The sequence below is a fragment of the Manis pentadactyla genome, chromosome 3, assembly GCF_030020395.1.
Source record: "Manis pentadactyla isolate mManPen7 chromosome 3, mManPen7.hap1, whole genome shotgun sequence".
NCBI classification, from domain to species: Eukaryota; Metazoa; Chordata; class Mammalia; order Pholidota; family Manidae; genus Manis; species Manis pentadactyla.
The window spans coordinates 221431332-221451414 of NC_080021.1; the positions used below are offsets into that span (position 1 = coordinate 221431332).

The 20083-nt window shown below is 50.0% G+C and overlaps 1 protein-coding gene and 1 long non-coding RNA gene across 5 annotated transcripts; both read right to left on the minus strand.

The window, feature by feature from the left end:
- Positions 1 to 276: 276 nt before the first annotated feature.
- Positions 277 to 19939, minus strand: DPH7 (diphthamide biosynthesis 7). Of its 4 annotated transcripts, XR_008996723.1 has the most exons (10): positions 17887 to 19939; positions 17151 to 17284; positions 16663 to 16750; positions 15398 to 15489; positions 14809 to 14975; positions 11246 to 11315; positions 11053 to 11118; positions 10678 to 10850; positions 5763 to 5853; positions 1101 to 1177 (listed from the first exon to the last, which is right to left on the minus strand). XR_008996723.1 is itself a non-coding variant. In XM_057499299.1 (9 exons), the coding sequence occupies exons 1-9, from the start codon at positions 18451 to 18453 to the stop codon at positions 720 to 722; spliced, it is 1797 nt and encodes a 598-aa protein (XP_057355282.1). In that variant the 5' UTR covers positions 18454 to 18468; the 3' UTR covers positions 277 to 719. The 4 variants fall into 4 exon arrangements, 3 of the variants coding, with proteins under 3 accessions (XP_057355282.1, XP_057355281.1, XP_057355283.1); XM_057499299.1 differs by lacking the exon at positions 5763 to 5853 and having other exon boundaries at positions 277 to 1177; positions 15398 to 15471; positions 17887 to 18468; XM_057499298.1 differs by lacking the exon at positions 5763 to 5853 and having other exon boundaries at positions 277 to 1177; positions 17887 to 18468.
- LOC130683077 (uncharacterized) lies at positions 9110 to 10671 on the minus strand. Its single transcript, XR_008996727.1, has 2 exons — positions 9942 to 10671; positions 9110 to 9516 (listed from the first exon to the last, which is right to left on the minus strand). It is a non-coding gene; the product is annotated as an uncharacterized LOC130683077 (long non-coding RNA).
- Positions 19940 to 20083: the final 144 nt, after the last annotated feature.

Genomic DNA, 20083 nt, shown 5'->3' on the forward strand with positions numbered 1-20083 from the left:
TACTAGTGTCCAGGGTTTGGAAGCTACTAGAGTTGGTTTCCTAAAACCACAGCGAGGAAGTGTATTCAATCCACCACCTTGACTTAACAAGCACTTCCAGCCCTTGTCGAGCCCCAGCAGCTCAGACTGTGACCTGCTTCCCTACACTATCTGCACAGGAAGTGGGTACGAGCACTGCCGGTGCCATCAGGAGGCACTTTTCAAATGTTCAGATAAAACGGCTGTTACATAGCTTTAAAAAAAAAATTTCCCTGTAATAATTTTGTGCATTTCAAATTCAGTTTTTATAGTTATATTTTCTGGGCTTTTTCTCTGCTAACGTATCATTTTGAATCTTATATTATTAAATAAGGTTCAAGGAAGCAAAAAAAAAAAACACTGTCCTTTGGTTAATGTAAATAGTTGCTTTAAGAAGTATGAAAATCTGAAAGTCAAACCCACACAAGTTTGGGAGCTGGGAACCAAGCCCAGCAACAAGACAGCTAGGGCACAGACCCTTTGCGGTCAGCAAGATTCACCATCTTGAAGGCACCCATACGTGAGGCTTATTTAAGAGAAGCCAACAGTCTGAGTGTCCACACTAGATTCTCTGCGGGGAGCCCCCTACAATGCAGCCTTGGGCTGCGCTGAGATGGTCAGAAGGCAGTCCATCACACACAAGGTGAAGTCGTGCTCCTGGCAGAAATGTATGATGTCCAGCCAAGCGATCTCTTCCCAGCTCAGCTGCTCTCCCACTTCCAGAGGTGAAGAATGTGATCGTAAAAGGAGCAAGTGGCTAAGAGGTTAACACGAGGGTTTGCAGCTTCCAGGCCCAGGCCACTCTCACAGGCCGCAGTCCCTGCCGCATGTGGCCGGCTGCCGCTCCTCCTCGTGTCGTCTGTGAGTGGCTGAAGACAAGTCATCAGCTTGTTTGCGCTCTGGAGTTTGGTACCAACCTCTCCACCGTCATCAGCTGAAGGACCAAGTGAGGGCGCTGGCGACTGGCCAACCACCTTCAGGTTACAGGCTGGATCTGCTGTTCTGGCTCCTGGGTCGCCGTAGGGAAAGGACCCCGAGCTGGGGCACTGCTGGGTCTGCAGCAGATGGGGGAAGTTGAGCCAGGACCAGTCGGCTCCATACACCAACGAGTCGGGCGACGGGTGGGACCCAGAGACTGTGCACACTTCCTGCTTCTCCTCTGGAGTGAGACAGAAAATGGGACACAGAGTGGGTCCCATCACTGACCCAGCGGCCCCTGCCCACCCTCCAAGGGAGAGCCCCCCAGACACAGCCACTCATCGTGTGTTGTGCAGAGGCATCTGGGAGACACAGGCAGATGGGCAGGGAAGAACACAGCCCTGCCCCTTGCAGCACGTGTTCCCGAGCAGAACCAGCCCCGGCACAGAGCCACAGGCAGGTAGGTGTGCCTTCCCAAGTCGGACTTGGCAGGAGCTTCCCAGTTAAGACTTAAAAGCGGACGATCAAGGAGTCAGCTAGATGGGAGGGGAAGGGATGCGTGAGGAATGGGGAACAAGCACGTGGGACACAGCGAGGCAGAGCAAACACGGCATGTGTGGGGGACTGCACACAAGTGGCCTAAGTGCCAGGGGTGGTGCGACACTCATCTGGAGGGCCAAAAACGTGCAGCCTGGCACACTCCATTGAAGAGTTTGCACTTTGGCGTGGAAAGGAGTCATGAAGAGTTTCAACATGGCTTTGCCTCAGGGTTTGTCGCTATGGCAACTCGGAGGCCAGAGGGTGGGACTGGAAGGTCAGGCCTTGTCCAGCTGGCACAACACTGCAGAAGGTCTGGAAGCGACTCACGCGGCCATGCTGTCACCAGCCTGCAGTGGTCTAGGGACCAGGGCAAGGCCCAGGCCAGCAAGAGCAGTCCCTGGAGACCAGTGCCTGGGAGCTGGGAATGTAGACCTAGAACAATGTCTCCAGCTGGAAAGCCCAGCGTCCATCCAAGTCCCCAGGAATCCGGGCTAGCTTCAGACTTGGAGGGGGCTGGGAAGCCTGAATCTCCATCAGAACGAACCGAGATGAAGAGAGACAAGGGTTGCTGGAATTTGGGAAATGCCAAGAACACCAGCACAGCACAGGACAGCCCACCCCCACTGGGGGGCTGTCGCCTGGGCAGAAGCAGCCCTGAACAGCCAGAGAGAGAGGTGCCTGGGCAACACATGTTGGAGGAAGCCCCGAAGAGACCATCTCTGTCCTTCCATGTTATCGCCTAGTCAGGGACAGGGCCACGGGGTCACCAGGACCCAGGGTCTCCCAGTCTTCCATCCAGCAACCACCCAAAAGCACCTGCTTCCCACCAGAACCCTGTCCAGGCTCCAGGTGACCCAGCGGACACAGGAGCATCACACCCATTACACAGAGCATGTGTGCAGCTCATGTGCACATGGAACATGAACTGACAATCGTGTTAGGTAACAAAGGATTGAAAACTCCCATAAAGTAGAAACAGTACAAGAAGCAGCACTCTGGTCATAATGCAATAAAACCATAGTAACACTAAAAATCAAAGGAAGTCCTTCCACCAGAAGTTTAAAAAATTAAACCACACTTGGGTAAAAGGGGAAATACAAACTCAAGTCACAGTGTTTCTTTTTAAAAAAGTAAGATGAAATCACTACATATCAGAACCTAAAAATATGCTTAAGTCAGAGCAAAATTCAGACATAAAGACAAAATACAAAAAAATAATAATAAAGGTAAGTGAATTGTATTCCCAACTCCAAGTACTAGAAAAAGAGCAGAGGAAGTAGATGCTGACAGGGGAACTGACAGGGGCACTGGACAGACAGACTCCTGTGTAAGAGGCGGTAAAACACCATAGCTCACCTAATTAAGGAAAAAGCTTTACACATACATTTGTATACAAAGTAAAAACATGAAAAAGGGAAATAACCATTAAAGAGGAAAAAATTTTAATTTACCTCTTTACACACCTTAATACAAGTAAATTTCAAAATTAGGGGAAATGAGTAATAGCCTAGGGAAAACACAGTTCACCAAAACTGATCCCAGTAGACATAAAACAATCCAATTTCCACAGAAAAATACAGAGAAGGGCATCAAAAGAGCTACCATACAAAAATATGTATCAGACCCAGAGTCTCACCTGAGTATTTTACCAAATCTTGAAAGAAAAGGTAATCTAAATGATAAATTATTCACAAGAAGAGAAAATGAAAACTTTCACAGTTTTGGTTTTTATTTTCACATGAACCAAACATAATGCCAATACCTAATCTTGATTAAAAAAAACAGCACAAAAGGAAATTCGTCACCTTTAAAAATGAATGTAAAATCCTAAATAAAATAATCACCAAAATCCAATACCACATTAAAAAATAACATACCATAACCAAGTGGAACTTATTCCAGGAATATATTCCATATCAGGAAATCCATTATGAAAATTTACCATATTTATATACCTAAGAAGAAAAATAGTACAGCTCAATAGCTATTATAAAAGCATTTTGCAAAAATTTGAAAATTCCTGAGTTAAAAAAAATGCTCAAGAAAACAGGAATTGATGGATACCTCTTCATTATGATGAAATAGACACACCATAGCCCTCATGCACCATTATCATCATAATGGGAACCACCAGGAACATCTCCATCAAGGTCAGCAATAAGGCAATGATGCCCTTCACCTCCACTGTTTTTTAAAATTGTATTGGAAATATCAGTGAATGAAATCAAACAAAAAATCAGAGACTTTAGAGTTGGAAAATTAATAAACCTGTATCTTTTTGCAAATAACATTGTATTTACTTGGAAAACCCAGCATATCAATGATAAAACTAACAGAAACCATGAAAAAGACTTAGTAAGGTAGCAGGATATGAAATAACCAATAAAAACCCCAACAACTTTCAATAATTCAGACAATATCCACTTAAAAGATACAATGAAAGAAAAACCTCCATTTACAATAGCAACAAAAACAAAAAGCTACTTAGAAATAAAGGAAACAAACGTACAATGTATATGTAGAAAAACATTAAAACCCTCTGAGATTGTTACAGAAAACCTGGACTGGATCCCTGACAGAAGAACCAAGTGGCACTCTGAGGTCTTGGAAGGTGGAGGTTTATTTTACGCCAGCGGGCTCAGAGGAGAGTGATCCCCAAAGGTCTGAGCCCCGAGTACAGCAGGGCCGTGCCTTTTATACATTTACTACAAAGCTAAGGGGGGAGTCAGCACCCAGAAACTGTTGCAGTGGGAGCTATTAGGTCACTATAGGTGTATTCAGGATGCTAGTTATATTTTAATTTATTTCTGTAAAGGTTACCCCAATACCATATTATAAACTAATGGGCTTCCATGACTATGATTAACAAGCTGTTCCACACCACTGAGTCCAGACCAGGGTGGGGGGAATACACTGTTACATTGTTTCAATCCCAAGCACCTTGTGATTCCTTTATATTCTTGAAGCTTAACAGAAACTTTGTCTCCTTGGCTTCCTTGGTTTCCTACCAAACCCTGAGAAGGGGAGGGATTTGAGAACTTTCTGAATATTTATTTCCTCATCAAGATTAAAAAATACTTGAACAAAGTATTTTTGCATAAGATGACCCCAGGTGATATATAAGTCAGGTGTGAAGTTAATTTCTATGTAACGCAATTTCTATTTAAAAAAATAGGCTTTTATCTGGGACAACATAAACTGATGCTCAAGTTCAAATATAAAAGAAAGCCCTTCACAAGAACAGACCCACAGACCATTGGAACAGAATAGAGAGTCCAGATATTAACCCAAGCATATACGGTCAATTAATATATGATAAAGGAGCCATGTACATATAATGGGGAAATGACAGTCTCTTCAACAGCTGGTATTGGCAAAACTGGACAGCTACATGCAAGAGAATGAAATTGGATCATTGTCTAATCCCATACACAAAAGTAAATTTGAAATGGATCAAAGACCTGAATGTAAGTCATGAAACCATAAAACTCTTAGAAAAAAAACATAGGCAAAAATCTCTTGGACATAAACATGAGTGACTTCTTCATGAACATATCTCCTGGGACAAGGGAAACAAAAGCAAAAATGAACAAGTGGGACTATATCAAGCTGAAAAGCTTCTGTACAGCAAAGGACACCACCAATAGAACAAAATGGCATCCTACAGTATGGGAGAATATATTCATAAATGACAGATCCAATAAGGGTTGACATCCAAATATATAAAGAGCTCATGCACCTCAACAAACAAAAAGCAAATAATCCAATTAAAAAATGGGCAGAGGAGCTGAACAGACACTTCTCCAAAGAAGAAATTCAGATGGCCAACAGACACATGAAAAGATGCTCCACATCACTAGTCATCAGAGAAATGCAAATTAAAACCACAATGAGATATCACCTCACACCAGTAAGGGTCGCCACCATCCAAAAGACAAACAACAACAAATGCTGGCGAGGATGTGGAGAAAGGAAAACCCTCCTACACTGCTGGTGGGAATGTAAATTAGTTCAACCATTGTGGAAAGCAGTATGGAGGTTCCTCAAAAAGCTCAAAATAGAAATACCATTTGACCCAGGAATTCCACTTCTAGGAATTTACCCTAAGAATGCAGCAGCCCAGTTTGAAAAAGACAGATGCACCCCTATGTTTATCACAGCACTATTTACAATAGCCAAGAAATGGAAGCAACCTAAGTGTCCATCAGTAAATGAATGGATAAAGAAGATGTGGTACATACACACAATGGAATATTATTCAGCCATAAGAAGAAAACAAATCCTACCATTTGCAACAACATGGATGGAGCTAGAGGGTATTATGCTCAGTGAAATAAGCCAGGCAGAGAAAGACAAGTACCAAATGATTTCACTCATCTGTGGAGCATAAGAACAAAGAGAAAACTGAAGGAACAAAACAGCAGCAGAATCACAGAACCCAAGAATGGACTAACAGTTACCAAAGGGAAAGGGACTGGGGAGAATGAGTGGGAAGGGAGGGATAAGTGGGGGGAAAAAAGAAAGGGGGCATTACGATTAGCATGTATAATGTCAGGGGGGCATGGGAGGGCTGTGCAACACAGCAAAGACAAGTAGTGTTTCTACAGCATCTTACTACAATGATGGATAGTGACTATAATGGGGTGTGTGAGGGGTACTTAGTGATGGGGAGAGTCTAGTAAACATAATGTTCCTCATGTCATTGTAGATTAGTGATACCAAAATAATAAATAAATAAATAAATAAATAAATGGTCAGAGCTGCTGAACAGACAGTTCTCCAAAGAAGAAATTCAGATGGCCAACAGACACATGAAAAGATGCTCCACATCACTAATCATCAGAGAAATGCAAATTAAAACCACAATGAGGTATCACCTCACACCAGTTAGGATGGCCAGCATTGAAAAGACTAAGAACAACAAATCCTGGCGTGGATGTGGAGAAAGGGGAACCCTCCTATAAATGCGGGTGGAATGTAAATTAGTTCAACCATTGTGGAAAGCAGTATGGAGGTTCCTCAAGAAACTAAAAATAGAAATACCATTTGACCCAGGAATTCCACTCCTAGGAATTTACCCTAAGAATGCAGCATCCCAGTTTGAAAAAGTCACATGCACCCCTGTTTCTCACAGCACTATTCACAATAGCCAAGAAATGGAAGCAACCTAAGTGCCCATCAGCAGATGAATGGATAAAGAAGATGTGGTACATATACACAATAGAATATTATTCAACCATAAGGAGAAAACAAATCCTACCATTTTGCAACAACATGGATGGAGCTAGAGGGTACTGTGCTCAGTGAAATAAGCCAGGTGGAGAAAGACAAGTATCAAATGATTTCACTCATCCGTGGAGTATAAGAACAAATAAAAAACTGAAGGAACAAAACAGCAGCAGACTCACAGAACCCAAGAATGGACTAACAGTTACCAAAGGGAAAGGGACTGGGGAGGAGGGGTGAGAAGGGAGGGATAAGGGGGGTGGGGAAGAAAGGAGGCATTACGATTAGCATGTATAATGTGGGGGGGGCACAGGGAGGGATGTACAACACAGAGAAGACAAGTAGTGATTCTACAGCATCTTACTACGCTGATGGACAGTGACTGTAATGGGGTATGTGGGGGGGATTTGGTGATGGGGGGAGTCTAGTAAACATAATGTTCCTCATGTAATTGTAGATTGATACCAAAAGAAAAAAGAAAAAAGAAAAAAAAGAAAGCCCTTGAAGAAGAGTTGAAGGAGGCAGTCACCCTGCCATTACAATGTCCTACACCTCTCTCTGGTTAAAGCAGCAGGTGGGACACGTGAGAGCCCACGGGTGAGAGCAGGAGACCCTGACAGTATGTATGCAAGTGAGTATGGGAAGGTGGCAGGCGAATGGTCTCTCAGTGAACAGTGCTGGGACAGCTCCATACGCCACACGTAACCACAAAGTTCTACTGTAAAAAACACCCGAAACTATACAAATACTAGAAGAACACACTGGTGGTTCCCTTATAACCTCAGTGTGGGGAGGAAAGGCTTCTTACTAAGACTCAAAACCCAGGTTCAATGAAAAAAAAAGTATAAATTTGATGACATTAAAAACTTTTGCACTGGGAAAAAAAACCACCATACATAGGCAAAATCAAGACAACAAACTGAGAGAAAATAGTTCTATATACCAAAGAAGAAGGGCTAATACCACTGAAAAAGGGGAACTCTGTAAAACCAAGGAGGAAAAGACCAGAAACCAGAGAGGAAAACAGGCAAAAGACACAGATCATTCAGTGAAACAGAACAAACCAGCCCTCAGCACATGAAGAAATACTTGATTTCACTCCTAATCAGAGACATGCAAATGTACATGACTCTGATATACTTTTTTCTCATCTATCATGAGCAAAACTCCCAGACCTGGACGACATCCACTCAACAAGGCTGTGGGGACACAGGCAGTCCCACAGGTGGCTTGTGAAACAATGAGATTCGATATTTATTGATCCTTTGCCCCCGCAATCCCAGTTCTAGGCAGTAATAACCCTAAAGTCAAACCTCTGACAAAACAAGAACACATACATATGAATGTGTTGCAAAACAAAATACATACGAAACCTTGTCACTGCAAAATACTGGAAATAACCCAAATACACAGAAAATTGGATGAAGAAACTATGCTATATCCGTTAAAGGGGCGCTACGCAACTAGAAGAGCACGGAGGACCTCTGTGAACCGACACGATGCAGTGAGTTCCAGGATTAACTTTTAAATGAAATGAACAAAGCAAAATGACACACAATTACACCCAAGACTAAGGAAATGGGTCCCCACACAGGCGACAGGAACAGGAAAGTGAGGCACTGAGAGTCCTCTGAGGACCCTTTTTAAAATAATTGTGAGTTCTAGAACATTGTTAATGTTTTTACACATTGAAAAGAAAAATTAAATCAATGAGGATGAAGGAAAAAATTCTTAAAAAGTAAAACACATGAACCTAACTATATTTCAAATAACTACACAGAAAAAAAGAATAATCCAAAAAAACAGTTTTTTGTGACAGTACTTTGACTATATCAAGTCAGTCTACCAAAAGAACCAGAGCATCCCGAACTGACCTCACGGGTCTACTCTTGGTGTGGCACAGGAGCCCCTCCACCAGGGAGAGCAGACATTTGCTGTGTCATTAGGGTGGGGTCAGAGATACCTGCAGGCCCCCACCACGCCAACCCAGACATGTGCATACACATGCACACACACACCTGCACATGCACACGCCCGTACGCACACAAGCACACACACACATTTACACGACACCCCAGTGGCTATAAGCACAGCTAATGACCAGATCTTGGATTCTAAGCCCTACTCACCACTAAAAGGGTCCAGGACTAGCTGGAGAAACAGCCAGTTCCAGGCATGGGAGAAGTAAATATAAGTGACCCTGGGATATCTTGTGCCCAAAGGCAAGGAAGTATTCAAAAATCGATAGGGACGTGTGAAAGGACACAGGACACCTCCTGAAGGACTCTCAGAGGAAAACCCCAGGAAGATGGGGACATCCCAGTGAGAGATGGTGACAGGTAAGGACCCACCAAATAACCAGGCCCATGAGTCCACATGGATATTAAATACAGACGGACATATGAGAGAAAAGGAAGTTCTTCTTTACAAAAGAATGGTAATGGTTACAAAGTCACCCTTTTGCAACTACAGTAATAATTCATCCAGGCAGCAATCAACCAATAGGTTGACTATCTGCTAAGAAATGCAGGCTCACAGACCACCTGGACTGTTCCTAAGCACAGTGGGAAAGCAGCATCTTCACAGTGGAGAAACCCAGGGGGCCCGAATTCACTCCAGCAGCCAGGGGAAGGTGGCGTTCTGTGCCTCATCGCAGCACACAAAGGAGGGCAGAATGTCATTTTTGTAATGTTCCTGACACAAATGGGTAAGGCAACACAGAAGACACCTTTCAGATTCAAAGCTACGGGCAGACTGAGAGCAAATGACGGAACAGGGTGCATCGTGCAAGCAGCGACCACAGAGCTAGAGCAGCTGAGTAAAAAATGAGACAGACTTTAAAACAAACAAACAAGTCACTGGAGGAAAAAAGGGGCAATTTATAATGAAAAGAGGATTAGGGAAATACAATTATAAACACACACACCGAACAACAGAGCCCCAAAATACACAACGCAAAAACTGACAGAAATGAAGAAAGAAGCTGACAATTCAATAGTAGTTGGAAACATCAATAACCCGATTCCAATAATGAACAATTGGACAGAAAATCAACACGGACACGGACTTGAACGGACATCCACAGGGCACTGTGCCCACAGCAGCAGAGCTCTGAAACGTGTATGCCACACCACCCAGGACAGACCACAGGCTGGACCATGAAACAAGTCTCAATAAACCCAAAAGGAAGCCACAATAAACTTAGAAATCACTAACAGAAAGAAATTTAGGACACTCACAAAAATGTGGAAAATAAGCCACTCATAAATAACTTCAAAGACCTCAAGCCGCCTAAAATGAGAACTGTTCTGCATGTCCACAAAGCAGACAGAAACATGCAGAAACAGTGCTCAAGGTCAGGGGGAGGCCAGCCTCAGGGCAGGCGCTGGGGAGGGGTCTCTCCATTGTCCCTCTGTCCAGAGCAGGGGGTGGGTGCAGAGAATGAGCAGGGGACTTGTAAAGAGAGGAAATGTAAACCATTCTGACAGTGACAAGCCACTGGCTGGAGGTGGCCAGGGCCCACCAGGCATTGCAAGACCTGCCACGGCGTGGACTGGGAATGTGGCCCGCAGGGCAGCCCCTTCCCTGCAGCACCAGCTGGGCACAGCCACCAGCAGAGCTGGGATTAATGGAGGCTGGGTTCGGCCCAGAGGGTGAGAAAGGGTGTGGGGGAGTGTTCCACGGAGATCACACCATCTGCAGGCGGGAATGATGTAGCTGCGAGGGACCAGGCTAAGTGCTTCTGGAGCAGAGGTCCCAGCTGGGGACGCCGGAGGCCCCAGAGTAACCGGGCCAGGCAGGTGAGAGCCACGGTTAAATGGTGGAGTGTTTGAAATCCGGATTTCAGAGTCAGAGGTCAGAGCAGGGCCTGGGATGACCCTGGGAACGTGTGGTAGTAGGCCAAGAGCTTGGTAGGGCAATGGGGCAGGCAACCGGGAGCCCCCGCCCCAGGCCCCATGGCCACGGGCCCCTCACCTATTGCCTTTTGGCAGTTGAAGATCTTGAAGCCACCATGCATACATGCTGCCAGAAGTAGGTGCTGGTGGTATGGGTGCCACCTGAGCCTCCAGACACCACCCTGCGCAGGAATGTCCGCAAACGGCTGCTTCATGGCCCGTGTGTCCCACAGCAGAATGTGCTCGTCATAGCTGAAACGAGCAGCCACCGAGAGTGAGAGCCACACCCACCTGCTCCCAGGGCCCCACCCCATTCGTCCTCCAGGATTAGTCCCCCTCCAGCACCCAGACACCTACGCTGGGGTGGAAAGTTAGCGCCCTTAAACACTGCCACAACCACATGGGAAAGAAGGTGAGAGATGCGAGGGGCTGGGGGAGCTGACCTGGGACTCACCTCCCCGTGGCCAAGACGTTTTCCCAGTGGGGACTACTCTGGATGCTGCACACACCCATGGAGTGTCTGTAAGCAAAGCGTGCTGCCTGAGCAAGGGCCCGCAGAGCCTGGCTCTGGTGCCAGCATGGAGGCCACAAGGGAACAGGAGGTGAGGGGCACCTGCTGGGGGCAGGCCCGTGATCTCCTCGATTACCTCTTGCTGGTGAACACAGGTGCGCCAGGTGTCCTGGTGTCCCAGCCTTTCAGAAGACCATCATCCCCACCTGTGTGGGAACAGGAATGCCCCCTAACGATGGCACTGTCAGCAGGAAGTGGCCATTTCTCAGGAAGGGACTTTACATCTGTGCAGAATCCCCACGGGTGACTCCTCCAGGGTGGCTCAGGCTGCCACCAGGCAGGGAAGCCCTGGAGAGCACCCCGTGTGGTGAGCAGGGAGGGCAAGGTGGAGGCTGTCTGAAGACCAGGGGGTCAGGCGCAGAGTTCCCGGGGCCCACTCAGGCCCCGCGATCGATGCCCCCAGCTGCCACAGCCCAAGTGGCCCACCAGAGCTGGGACGGAGCGGCTGGCAGGAGGCAGCTCACCTGAACACCCTTCACACAGCCCACGTGTCTTAAAGGGAAATGCCCTTTGCAGCCTTACAGTGAAGAGGACCCCGTGCTTGTCTCGGGGGAATGGAAAGGACAGGAGGACCTGGGCGGTGGTGCCCTGAGTCACATAGTTTTTGAAGAAGAGCAACACAAGATACAGGGTGATGGTGGGATCCTGAAGGACAAGGAGAAAGAGTGAGGGGCAGGGCCCATGGGGACAATAAAGAGGAGCAACAGGAGGTGCCTGGGCCTGAGCATCCATCAACTGCAAACATGCCCCACCCACCTGCCTGCTACCCACCACTCACCATCCCCCATCCATTCCCCCACCATCCTCCAGCCACTCATTCTCAATCCTAGGTATTCACTGCACAGCCCCCTGTAACAGACAGAAGGGGAATGGGATGATCGATAGTTAAGTGACCTGCAGAAGCAGCTGATCCGGGCACGAAGCCTGTGGGAAAGCCTCAGGCACCACTGTGCCGTGCTGTGGCAGAGCTGTAGCGAGCTGGCTGTGGCCCTCCTCCCCTCACAGGCCGCGTCACTCCCCCAGGAAGCCTGCTCACCTACCTTCCTGCCAGGTCCCGCCACTTCTTCCTTTTCCCCTGCAGCTGAGTCACTCTTGTCACCCCTGCATGACACGTCTCCAGGCTGTGCCCTCACCCCCTTGCAGTCTACATTCAGCACAACCAGAGAACCTGAGATTTTAGGTCATTCCTTTGGCATCTAAATGCCACTGTAATGTTCAATGGCTCTGCATAAACACCGCAGTCCTTCCAGGGACCTGCAGGGCCCTACGTTCCCGCCTTGGGACTCTGCCACCACCTACTCTACCACGGGCTCAGTCATGCTGGCCATGCTGGCTGCTCAAGCAAACAGGCCCACTCCGCTGTAGGGCCATGGCCGCCCATGATCCTGCCCTACAGCAGAACAATATGCACCTGCCTGCAGTGCCCCAGCCCCCTGCCCTGTTCTGCCCTGATCTTTCCTAAGCTTACTGCCTCTGACTCCTGTGCGAACTCCTTAGTCAGTGCCCTCTGCTTAGGGTTCACTGTCCACCCTCCCACCCAACAAAAGCTCAGGGAATCTGGGAACCTGTCTGTCTTGTTCACCAATGTAGTCCATGCCCCTGAACAGCACTTGGCACAAGCACATGCTTGGTAGGCACCTGCTGAATTAAACCATGGCCCATTATGCCCTTGCTCTGAATCAGCTGAACCTCAAGGCAGAACTTATCCAAGAAGGAGAGACCCCAAAGTTAAATCATCATTGTTCTCATGAGGCTGTTCAAGGCTGCGAGAGCACGTGATGCAGAAAGGATTCCCTTTAGGGAAGACAAGCATTACACACACAACCCTCATCAGGATGCGTACACAGTCCCGTTAGGGTGGCAGGCAACTGGGCCTGACCAGCATGTCTACGGAGAAGATCTCTGAGTCCTGCCAGGAAGCACCAGGGACTTCATGTGACCAAACACCGACAGTGTAGAGAACATAGAACATATGAGGAAGAGAGACTGAGAACAAAGAGCCACTTGAAACAAGCTGGGCATGTGAGCACGGACTTGACCAGCCAGGCCAGGGCCCTCTTGCACCATGCCTCCTGGTCAGGGGCTGCAAAGGGTCCTGGTCCTGAACGCGCGTAAGACAGTTTGTAGGTTTCTAAGCAATCGCTCTCTCTACCATGTGGACTGAAAAGAGTCAGGAATGAATGCACTTAGCCCTCTGCTGTGACAGGAGAAGAGAGGGAGGCCCAGACAGGTGGAGACAGGATCAACAAGCCTCAGACTTATGGGGAGGAAGAGGGCACAGAAGCATGTGATCTGGGCGACAAGACCCCAACCAGGTCAGGACAGCAAGGGAGCAGTGGGTGTGCAACAGGGCGGCACAGGGAGGCAGTGGCTCAGCTCCAGATCTGTGGAGTGAAGCGCCACACAGGAGCCACGGGGCAGCAGGCAAAACAAAGGGGTCAGGGGCTCAAGGAAAGGTCGGGCTGAGCAACTGGAGGTCAGCCTGTTTCTGGAGGAGAAACAGGGACTGAGGTGCTGGAGCAGCAGAGGCCACAGGATCTCTGCAACCTGGGGGCCATGAGCCAGGAGAATGGCCTCTGGCGAGTGGGATACTGCTGGGAGGCTGAGTGAGATGGAGGCAGAAGGTGCCCCCTGGACAGGCACTGAGCTGTCACGAGGACCTGAGCAGGAGGCCTGGTGAACACGGTGACATCGTGCAGCTGCCTCACAGTTGCACAGAGCATCCCTTACCGCACTGCTCACCACAGGGCTTCGTACACCACCATGATGGGTGGGAAGGGAGTGGGCAGGTCAGTTCCTTGCCTCTCTGCACATTCGCCAGCCCCTCTTCTGTCTTCTCAGAGACCAGTGTCACCCACCTCCCCGCCTCTCCCCTGAGTACAAGCTGACCAAAGTCCCCTCATTCCCAGAGCCGCTATTCTGCTAACTTCTCATTCCCGTTGCACACCCCACACGCATGCCATGCAGATGCCAGGGAAGGAAGCAGGGCTCTCTCGTGCGCCCTCTTCTTTGGGAAGGTAAGCTGTATCCAAAAAGGCAAGAGAAAAACCTGAAATCCAACATGACAGGGTCAACCCTGGGCCACAAGTACCAGGCAAAAAGTGTGGGACTACTAGCACACATGATTTTGGTGGAAGGGTGCCCAGGGAAGGCAGTGTCACACAGAGAAGGCAATAGCATCTTACTCTATTGGACAGTGACTGTAATGGGGTATGTGGCGGGGACTTGATGATTGAGGGAGTCTAGTAACCACAGTGTTGCTCATGTAATTGTATATTAATGATATAAAAAATAAATAAATTAAAATAACAAAAAGCGTGGGACTGCGACAGAGTTTCCTAGCACGAGGGAGGCGACACTGAGGCTCCTGCTGCCCTGAAACCGGGGCCAGTGCCGCCGGAGACCCTGCAGCGAACTGCACTCCGCTTTCTAAGGAATGACCATATGGGAAACACCAACTACATCCTTTGCTCCAGGAGGTACATTCTCCATGGCAACTCTTCAAGACCCCACGAGTCAGAGTCCCGGCCCCGACACAGGCCTCCTCTGCTCCCTGCCTCCCTCAGCACATCCTCAGGGGGATGGGGGCAGCATGGTTGCCTCCCTTATGGGGCCAACACCCAGCAGAGGAGTACCAACCTGAGTACACGATTTCTGTCTGCCAGTAATTGAAAGCAGCAATCCAGGCCTCAAAGCAGTGGGCCTGCCACGTGGCCACACCCCGCAGCGCAGTGTCATCTACCTTCAGGAGGTGCAGCTGTCCCGTGGAGTCGCTGCTAACGATGTTCAGGGGCTGGTCACTGGCCCTAGACACAAGGAACCAGTGGAGAAACCCAGCTGATCTTTGTTGACCCAAATCAAACTCGGCACCCTTTTCTAGTCCCCAACCAGGGACATCTTATGCCCCCACGACACATCACTGCAGCAGTTCTCCACGGACCCCATACATGGGTGAACCTCCTAAGAGGCCTGTCTGGGCGTCTGGCAGAGACAAAGCTACCAAAGCTTGTCAAACAAACCGGTGTCGGCTTCTCTTGATGGAACACTATCCCTTTTATCTAAAAAGCTGGAATTTTTTACTTTTCAGATCAGGACTGGTAGTGGCAGTCCCAGGCTTGGGGAGCCACAAGCAAGGCTCGCATAAGGTGGCTTTGATTCTCTCCTGCATGAAAACAGGGCTGGATCCTCAGAGCAAAGACTCAGGGCCCTCGCCACTGCTGGCTCTCACCTTCCAGTTCTCCCAGTAGACCAGTCCAGGGACAAGGCCAGACACTGCTTCTCCAGGGCGAGGTGGGAAAACGGCTGCAGTGTGTAAGTGTTCTACTAGAGAGAAAGAAACACTGTCCTGGGGAACAGCCCAGGACCCCAAGAAGATCGCTTCTCTGGTTCAGCTGTGCCTTCACCCCTCATTCGCTCCCAGGCGACAAACTGTGGCACTCATTCTCAGCAGCAGAGGACACTGAGCCCTAGCCCTGCGGGAGCCGCCATGCACAGGACTTTCCCTCGTGTGACCTTGGAGGAACCAAGGGCTGGTTTTCAGGCCCCCTCACTGTCCAGTCGCTCCTAAATGCCATCAGTGTCTCTGCGGGGTCCAAGACACACTGCTGGCGTACAGTCTCTACCTCCCTGGGCCTCCAAGCATCCTGGCACATTCTTGCTCCAGAGCCAGATAAAGGGAACTTTCCTCTGGTTTCCCTTTCAGAAGCCACAACTAGCCATTAGAATGCTATTTCCCTTTTCTAAGTTTTATCACTTAAGCAACCTGGACAGTACTTACCTGCATCAGCAGGCTCCCAGCAGGCTGATCCTGCCTCACACCTGGTTCAGGTGCCCACAGTCCCCCTCAGGCACCTCCTCCTGCTCCTGAGACCAGGCTGCTGCTCCCAGCTGCCTGCGCAAGTTCCTTTCTGCACAGACCTGCTAGCAGCCACGAGCGCAGCACCAGCCACCCCTCCGCTCCCATCCCCATCGCGCTCCATAGTAGCAGGCCTCCCTCCCCAAGGCAGGGCATGGTCTCGTGTGCCGTGCTCTCTACCCCATTACGTGAAGCCCTGCTCCCTCCTCCAAATAGCAGATGTAGTCACTTTGCACATGCACAGTACAGGACCACTGTCAAACACTTGGAAAAGTTCACAAAGGAATCATGTCGTCTGAACTGTCAGAGAGAAACACCATCCTGCACAAGAAATTCACTGCTATTCACCCCAGCATCACCCACCCAAGAATGCTGGTCCAGGCTTTCCTCACAGGAAACTCCCTCATCCACTGACAGGTGAACGAACAGCTTGTCACTTCAGCCCTTCTGTTGGTAACACATAAAGTGAGCTCTTCTCAGAGTTGGATGCAGACCTCAATAACTTAAAGTAGACTGCATGCTCCCTTGGAACATTTTATGATAAAGTTCAGCACTGAACAGAAACTATCCTAGAAAAATGCCTCCCTCCAAAACCTTCGTCCTTCTTCCACCTCCCACTCCTGGCCCTATTCACTGACCTCAGATCTCACCAAGCGGAGCAGCTCTATGGTCCCACCAGCATCTGCCACACCCAAGAGGGCATGGCTGGCCACTGGGATGTGGCACCTGAGGAGAGAATTCACATGCAATCAGAATGTGGGGTATGCCCAGAGCACCAGAGAGCATTATGCACTTTTAGTAGGTTATTATTTAAGTCCCAGCTCCAAAAGTGAGTGGGAGCCTACATTTCTGTTCCAGTGAGATTCCTCAGCTTAGCTTATGAATCAGAAAACTAGCACCACTTTCCAGATTAACTCTAGGGCTCGGACACTGACTGACACAGGAAATGTGCCCCAAGGGCACAGCAGCCTCCAAGTGCCAACAGGTGGGCAGTGCAGTAAAGAAATGAACCCCAAGCTCAGACAATTCCCCATCTCACTGAATGCTGCCAGGCATCAGGCTCCCCTGAAATGAATAGATACTCATGACGGACTCCAGACAGGAGAAATTGTTATCAAAGTTATACCATTTCAGATCCAGGATTGCAGAAGTGTCTCTTCTTTGGATCTCAACCAGGGGGCAAGCAGCGCTGTCCTCGCTGAAACTATACAGATAAAGACGACCTAAACGGATTTGAGGCTCATCAACGTCCAATTCGCTCTACAAAAGAGGCAGATGTGTTCTGTGATTACCCTAACAGATACTACGGAGTCCAAGGGATGGGAAAGGGATTAAGGGAAAGAAAAGGTTGGCCAAAACTCTGGGACTCTGCCTGGAAGCAGCACCTCGGATTGAGCTGGAGAAATCTCTCTTCTCTTGCGATTAATGAATAGGTAGATAACCTCTACTGGACCCAGCACAGAATGCTCCTTCTAAGCCAACAGGGACCAGCTACCGTTAGTCACAAGACCCAGTTTGCCTGGAACAATCCTGGCTCAGGCCTGTTGATCCAGTGCCAGTTCTCATTGTTATATATCCTGGTTTGGATCTGCAATGATGCCTTCAAGAGATCAAGTACAGCTGCTAGGAAATCCCATTTTTTCTTTATACTTTATCGCCAAGTTTGAGCTATGTCTGCATATAGACAACATTCTGCTTTTAAGATGCCTTCGTTTCTAACATACCATCTGGCATCTTCACCCCGTGACCGCTCTTTCATCCCCACCCCCCGTTGCAGACCAGAGGTCCCGACATCCGCCGTAGCTCTGCCTCTAGTGTAGGCCCAGGGACCCAGGTGGAAACCTCAGGAGGGTGCCGCGCACCTTGCTCCCCGGGCCGGCGGGCTGGTCCCCCGGCTTCCGCAGCTGGTAGGTGCCGCACGCCAGCAAGTGCCTGCAGCCGTCCAGCGGGCACCACTCCACCGAGTCCGCGGTGTACTCCGTGTCGACCGCCTGTAACAGCCGGATACGGCTGCCCGCTGCCCAGTAGTCGACGGACTCGGCGGCGACCGGGCAGCGGAGGCGGAGTGACGAAGCCAGGTTGAGAGCGGGTCGAGGGTGCTGCGAGGCCGGGGCGCTAGAGCTGCTGCAAGCCGAAGACTGCTCAGCCCGGTACTCCCCACTTCCGCAACCGCGCGCCCGCCCCCTTCCGGGACAGCACTTCCGGCCACCCTGGCTCACTGGGCAAGCCGGGCCCCGGCGCCCCCTGCCGGCCGGCGGACCGCAGCGGCCCTCCCGGTACTCGGGTGGGAGACGCGGGGCGCCGGAAGGGGGTTCTGAGAGGTCAGCGGAGGCGGAAAGCAGGGTCGTGTCAAGTGGAGGTGTGCGAAGGACCTGGGCAGCCGAGGCAGGACTCGAGGCAGGCCTCCGTCCACCTAGGCGGCCGCCCATGGGGCAGGAAGGCCTGCCTGCTGCCAGGACGGCAGTGCAGGGGCATGGGGCCAGCGGGGGGTGCCTGGAGTGGCACCGCGGGGAACAGAGGGCGGCAGGGCCAGGAGCCAGGTACGGACTGAGGGCATAAGGGAGGAGGCCCAGCACAGCCGTGGCCTGATTTGGGAGGCTGATCAGGGGCTGACGCCATTGAAGAAAATCAGCACACAGAACAGGCTTGGGGAAGGCAGGTTTCAGACGTTGTCATGGATTGAATTGTGTCCTCTGAAAAGAAGTATAATCCAATCAAAATGATTCATGGGGTGGGGGTGGGCTAACCAAAAGGACCGTGTCCTTTCGGAAAGGACATTTGGTCGGCCGGGGACCAGCCTTTCCAGAGGGGAGACCATGTGATGCATCTACAAGGCAAAAGGCCTTACACGCCTCCCAGTGCCTTGGAGGGGGGCACGGTCCTGCCACCCTGAGATGAGGCTTCTGGCCTACAGGACCGAGCCGCCCAGCTTGCTAGGGCAGCTCCCAGGAACCGGACATGCCCAGATGGAGATCCACGTGGGTGCAGGTTTTCGGCCTGTGGTTTTGAAGCAGGGCTACAGCTAGAAATACAGGAATGAGTCAGCAGCTCAGATGGCAACCGAAGCAGATAAGAATTAAAGGTTGGTCAAGAATCAACAGGACATTCTGATGTGGCTGAACCACACATCTCTCTGGTACAAAAATGGTCAGGTCAAGCGGCCCCCATACACCACAGTCCAAACAGAAACAAGCCCATTTTTAACCATCTGGATGTTCAACTTTCAAAGACGCTCTCACATGTATGACTACAAAGATGAAGAGACTGGTGCCATCAGAAAAGAAACTAGGAGCTGAGTATCAGATAAGGGAAAAGGGAGGCAAGCTGCGCAGAAGTGCCTGTGGACACCTGCACGGCAGTGTCCACTCCAGGGGCCACGATGGCACCGTGAGCCAAGGGAAGGCGTGTCCCATGGGAAACTGTAACCCCCACTGCCAGCTTCCCAGCTCGCACCAGGGTCCTCCACCAGCACAGACTTGGGCCTCTCCAACAAACGGCACCAGGGCACGGCAGGATCAGACAGGAATGGCAGTCAACCGCAGCACCAGCTCCTGGCAGCCACACTGGACAGCAATCCCGGGTCAGCCATGTGACACAGCAGAAAGCAGCAGGGTGGTCAGGACCGTATGGTGCTCTACAGGTCAGCCAAGGGCCCCTGGGCATTCCCTTCCGATGGGACAATTTGTGGCCAGGGATGTAGCCAGGAGTGCCAACCTGGCCCCTCCCCAAAGGCAAACCCAGGGCCTGCATTCCAGCACCTTGCCCAGGGCCTTTCTACTTGAAAGCAGACTGCCTCAGCACCCTTGGACCCACGGCTGGCAGACCACCCAAACCCCAACTCTGGAAGCAGGAGTCACCCCAGCATTGGGAATGTCCCAAGGGCTCAAGCCAGCTGCTGTCCATAGGACCAACTGCCTCTCAGGACCACAGGCATCCCCTTCCCCAAGACCTTTCTGAGCCCCCGTTACCCCTCAACCTAGGGTATGGAGGACCCAGAGCGGACCTCACCTATGCAGCCAACGTCCATGGCCTGGGAGGTACGCCTTCCTGATCTACACA